A 5,679-nucleotide genomic window follows, 5' to 3' on the forward strand; every position below is an offset into this window, starting at 1 on the left:
TTGAGACGGTCACAAATATTTTAGTAAAAAACCCCTTCCCTCCTCTTATTCGCAAGGGCAGGGCTTTTTGACATGAGCTGAAGCTGAGATGGTCAAATGAGGTGGGTATTTGTCACTGCTGTTTGTGGCTTGGGAATGAATATAACAGAGAATATTGATTTGTTCAGAGAAAGACGCTACACAAAGGGTAAGATTAAAGAATGTACTGCCTTGGGCCATGCACAAACTGTTATTTTGCAGTCTATGTTTCCTTTTTAGCCTTAAAACTCAATTTAACTAAATAAGGTGCTCCTTTAACATCTAATGGAGGCTTTATCATGTTTAAGGAGACAAGTTTCTTAAAGGGTTATAAAGATAAAATGAGCAGTAACAGAAGTGTTTAATTAGGCTCTTTCAGATGGCTTTGTTGCCTTCCTCTGTGTACAAAACAGGCTGCCTCAGTTGACACTTGTTTTATTGAGGAGTGAACCACAGCGGTGTGCTTTCGTACAAGTTCATTACATCGTCTCCTCCAGTCAGACTTTTCTCAGGCCACACTGTTCAGCCTGGGCATTGGAAACCAGACCAGTTTTGACTCCTTCACAGAGACATATAAAATCCAAAGATTTTTTGATGCTGAAGACATTTGTATATATGCTCAGGCCCTTCTGTACTTGTTACTGCTGGAGAGGATGAGAATCTGCCCCAAGTGCCATATTCCTTCACGCTTTTATCAATCTCTCAATTATTTTTTTCGATTCACATCTCCTGGAATTGGTTTCAAAAATAGACTTCATCTTCTGCCAGGAAAGGCCAGGGAAGTAAAGGATGTGAGCATCAAGTGTAAAGGTTGACTTCAAGGCAAACATCCAGCCCCCCCCAGCCTCCATGTTGGCTTCGCTCTCCAGAGACAGCTCTCTGCCATGGTTGCTGATATCGTTCAAAGTACCAATATTCTTTATCCATGTCAGGCAAAAGCAGAGTGGTTTCTCATGTTCATGAAAGGTGATCTGCCTTTTATATAAAGCCTTCTTCTTTTAAACACAAGTATTATTAAACCCATAGGAATCCATAAAGAGTGATGGGACATTTTTCTAAAATGTCAGGCCTGCCTGTACATCTTCCACCTTCTGTGATACAGAAGCAGCGTAAAAGACCATAAACCGTTCAACTGCTGTGATTCACTGTTGTGATTCATACTCTTGATACAAATATTCAGACATCAAAGCGGTACCTACCCCCCCAAAAAAAGATTTTAAATGATTTTTTAATGCTTGCCATAAAGATGGACTTCCAGCTAAAGCATTATTTTCCTGATTGATACTGGCTATTTTAGGTAGCAAGTGCCCTGCGGTAAAGATTGACGCTTCCTTTAAGAATCATATGGTGTGGTACATAAAGCCGTGCGCTCTGCAGCTGTGTTTCCTCCCTGACCTAGGCTGAACATGAGATACTGATCACTCAGGCGTTTTCTGGGCAAAAGTTTGCAGGGAATTAAAAAAGGAGAGAATCTTCTTCCCCATGAAGGAATCTGGAAGCTCCCCTAAACCTTCTTGTATTAACTTTGCAGTATATGAAGGTGTTAAACTGGCATGTGTCTACCGACGGGGGAGTGATCCTTTTAAGTCCTCTGCTTCGTCCCCACTTGTGGAATTTGTTGTGCCAGTGGGATGAGGCTGGCTATAAAACCCCGTTGCAGGGGACCTCCGTCCCGCTCAGGCAGCCTGCCACCGCATCTCTGCCGAGAGCAGCCCCGGGGAGACCCCTCCTTCATCTCTGCCGGGCTGACGGCTGCGTCGCCAGCGGAGGAGGATGGACGCGAGGTTCACCTGGATGCTCTGCGTGCTCTGCCTGGTCATCACAGTCCGAGCGTTTACTCAGGAAGGGTTCAAGGAGGTGTTGCTGAAGCAGCTGGGGCTCTCTGAGGTCCCTAAACTCCATAAGAGAGACTTGGTGGATCTGGTTATCCCAGACCACGTAAAGAATAAATACATCTCCATGCTGAAGCGCCACAGGGTGAAGCGCCGAGCTTTGCCGAGCCTGGCTGGCATCCTCAGGGGGATCCCCGGCAACGCAGGTAACGTTTCTGCCGTCGCTGTCGGGAGCTCACAAAGCACTGTGCCGCTGCCAGGGGAAGCTGCCCAAGCTCGATTACCCGGCCGGCCACAGGTTGTGCAGAGGCAAACCCACGGGGGGAAGGAGGTTTGGGTCTGGCTCCAAACCTAAGCTGGGTAGAAGATGTGCACGTGACAGCATCTTAAAGATTAACGCGCACTAGTAACTCCTTGTGCCCGGAGACGGGGTCCCACAGCCCTGGCAAAGGGCGGGCTGCTGCTGGAGCTTGATAGCAGAGAAAAGCCTTGGCACCCAGGCAACATTTTGGGCAGGTGGAAAAACGATGTAGAAAATAAATGTCAGTAGAAAGTGTAGACATTGCAGTGTTTTGGTCAGAACTCTGGAAAGTCCTCTAATAGCAATCGAACCTCTCTGAGGATGTTTCACTCTCTCCTGTCTTTTTTGTTTTGTTTTGTTTTTCCTAGAATAAATGTCGAGGAGGAAAACAGCTGTAGAGACACAATGGTGTCTGTACAAGGACACTTAATGCTTGTTTCAGTTTCAAAAGATGGACATAGCACCCTGGGCAGCAAATGAAAACACCTTTTTATTGCAAGCGTGCCATTTCCTGCTTTCATGCCCAGTGCTGGCATAAAAAGATGGGCATCTTTCAGGGTTTGCTCTATTTGGGGTCAAATCAAGTAGATTTCTTTACTCCAGGTTGCAGAGACTCAGAGGTAGGAGAAGAATTAGGGCATTTGCAAGACATTGATTAAAGTATGCATTAGAAAGGGTGCATTTGGTGGCTGTCCCTGCTACAAGGGCTCATCTTGGCAGCGTGGAAAGAGTGTGTTGTGATGATAATAGTGGACAAAGTGTGGGGGCTTTGCTTGCCAGGATGGCAATGACAGACTCTCTTTCTTGTTCCCAACGTGCACAGGCATGGCAGGAGAAGTCCTCTACTCTGACACCACCACGCGCCAGAAGCTGATCTTTGACATGGAGGGCAGAATACCTAAAAACAGCGAAGTGACAATGGCTGAACTGAAACTCTTCAAAAAGCCTCTGGAAAGAGCAAACCTGCCTGCCAAGCAGTCTCACAGGCCCGTCTCCAATGCCAGAGTCAGCGTGTACTGGGTGCAACCACAGCAGGATGGTACCAACAGGACCTCCCTGGTAGACTCCCGGTAAGAAACGGACCTCTCCTGGAGGCAGGAATCTGGTTACGGGGTACGGGTCCTCTGGGCCGGGTTCGGGTGTTGTGCTTGTGCCTCCGGTCAGTCTGATGGGGTTACATCTGTAGAATCAGGCTCCATAGCCTCTAAACCCAGAACAAATGTGTAAGAGCAGATATTAGGTTAAGACTGCGAAATATGATGATTCATTGAAATTTCTGTGTCAAATGGTGCCATGTACTGCTAGGTATTCCCCTTTAAAACTCTCCACCTCGTTCACTTCTCTCACTCCCTAACTCACAGTGGGTACAGGCTGCTGGTATTCTTTCCATTGGCCATTTCATTAGCTGGTTTAAATAAATAAATTATGCAAAAAGCATCCGATTCTATAGCCTTGAGCTCTGTGGAAGTTTTACAACCCTTGAAGGCAGAATTAGACTTCAAACCAATTTTCTGGGTGGGTAGGAACTTAGGGCCCTAATGCAGCTAGGACAGGAGCAGGTGGGAGTAGTGGTGTTTGCCAGGCTGTCGTCAGGAATACTGAGGCTGCACATAATCCCGCACTGCCATATTTCTGTATGAGCATGAATGAATACCTTGACGTGAGCATGCACAAAGAGTTCTGTTTAGCCCTTCAGTGTCTGCTAGATCTGCACGCTTCTTTTTGCAGTGTGAGTTAATTGCCATGGGTGCTTGTCCAAAGCACTCAGCAAAAATTATCGTGTAATCAAGGCATGTGACAGTCTCCGGGAAGCAAACTGATTCCGCTGCAATAACAGCGCTGTGAGCCCGGGCTTTGTCTGATGGACTTTTCTCTAATGCCGAGCCCTTGTCGTGCAGGCTGGTCCCTATACGCGAGTCGGGCTGGAAGAACTTCGACGTGACGCAGGCCGTGCATTACTGGCTGCGAAACAAGAGGCGGGAGCCAATGTTCCTGGAGGTCTGGATTGAAGGCGAAAGGGTAGGCAGCCATGCCTCAGAAATGGCCAGAGCGGTGCGTTTCACCTCGCAGGACCCCAGGGATAAAGCTGCAGGCAAACCCGAACTGGTGCTTTACACCCTCGACTTGGAAGACTATGGGTACGTACGAAACCTGAATCTGTACGGTCTCAGTGTGACTTTGCCCCTGAGCTGTTGTGCTGCCTGTGCCAGCCCAGGGCATGCAGCTCTTGCCCTTGCAATAAACTGCTGTGAACAGAGGAGTGAGTTAGAAAGTTGCTGCTGAATCACTCCTCTCCTCTACCCCTATTTGGTGCCCGAATATTCAAAAGAAACCGGACTGTGGCCCAAGTTTCACATCTCAGGGCCCGCCTATGCCATGAAGAGGGGGGACTGTTTCTCCCACCTTCCTGGTTTCCAGTCACAGCATTGGTTCTTGTTCCTCCCTTGGTGTGCAGGGGCCCTGGGGACTGCAAGGAGGAGGCGGTGACGGGGAAGTCCACCTGCTGCCGGCAGAAACACTACATCAGCTTCCGCGAGCTCACCTGGACGCAGCACTGGATCATCGAGCCGGCAGGGTACCAGGCGTACCGGTGCTCGGGGGGGTGCCTGCAGCCCCCCAGCCCGCTGCGGCGCTTCGGCTACGGGCAGCGCACCTGCGCCGTGGCACAGAGCTCCCCGCTCCCCGTGATGTACCTCGTCAAGAGGGGCAACCGCACCGAGATCGAAGCGGCCGAGTTTCCCAACATGATCGTCGAGAAGTGCAGCTGCGTCACGGACAGCATGGCGCTGGTGTGAGGAGCGGGTGGCCAGCCGGCGATGTCTCCCAGTCCCCCGACTCCCCACAGCCCTGCCCAGAGCCACCCCGGTCCCCAGCCCTGGGGCCAGAAATAAAGGTCTGAGGGGACTCCCAGATATCCACCTGCAGGAGTCAGCAGCGGCTGGGGCTGTGGGTCTCCCACACACCCCGCTGCCCTACAGAGAGGGTGCACTTAAAGGCACTGTGCGTGTAGATGGGCTCAGAGAAGCATCTGTCTTCCCACCTGCCTATGTGAGGGGTACCTATGGAGCCTAACACTTCTCGGGGCCCCCCTGATGCTGGCCAGATTTCATTGAATTTGATGGAGCTGCATCCGATTCATTTCAGTCCCCACCCCGGCGTATTGCAAACCGCCACAGGCAAAGGAGGAGGGACCATCACCAGGTGAAGAAGTAGTGCACGAGTTCAGCTTTCCATTCTGAGACTCCTGGGTTTGGTCCTTGTCCATCCAAGTCGTGTTTATGGTGAATTGGAGAGCAGAAGCACTTACATGTATATATTGTATACACACACACACACACACATATGTAGATATCTATAGTATAAGAATATATGTATGTATTGTCTACGTACATACTGGATATACACATACTGTCTACATACATACATATATGTACATAAAATATTGTCTAGAGCTCAGAGGAACATGTATATATGCATATGTATCATATGCATATATACATGTACATAAAATACTGTCTGTAACTCAAA

The 5,679-nt window shown here is 49.1% G+C and overlaps 1 protein-coding gene across 1 annotated transcript; it reads left to right on the forward strand.

The window, feature by feature from the left end:
• Positions 1–1,785: 1,785 nt before the first annotated feature.
• Positions 1,786–5,477, forward strand: LOC104331994 (left-right determination factor 2-like). Its single transcript, XM_075445939.1, has 4 exons — positions 1,786–2,056; positions 2,987–3,221; positions 4,050–4,289; positions 4,607–5,477. The coding sequence occupies exons 1-4, from the start codon at positions 1,792–1,794 to the stop codon at positions 4,944–4,946; spliced, it is 1,080 nt and encodes a 359-aa protein (XP_075302054.1). The 5' UTR covers positions 1,786–1,791; the 3' UTR covers positions 4,947–5,477.
• The last annotated feature ends 202 nt before the right edge of the window (positions 5,478–5,679 follow it).

Source organism: Opisthocomus hoazin, chromosome 2, assembly GCF_030867145.1.
Source record: "Opisthocomus hoazin isolate bOpiHoa1 chromosome 2, bOpiHoa1.hap1, whole genome shotgun sequence".
Taxonomy (NCBI): domain Eukaryota; kingdom Metazoa; phylum Chordata; class Aves; order Opisthocomiformes; family Opisthocomidae; genus Opisthocomus; species Opisthocomus hoazin.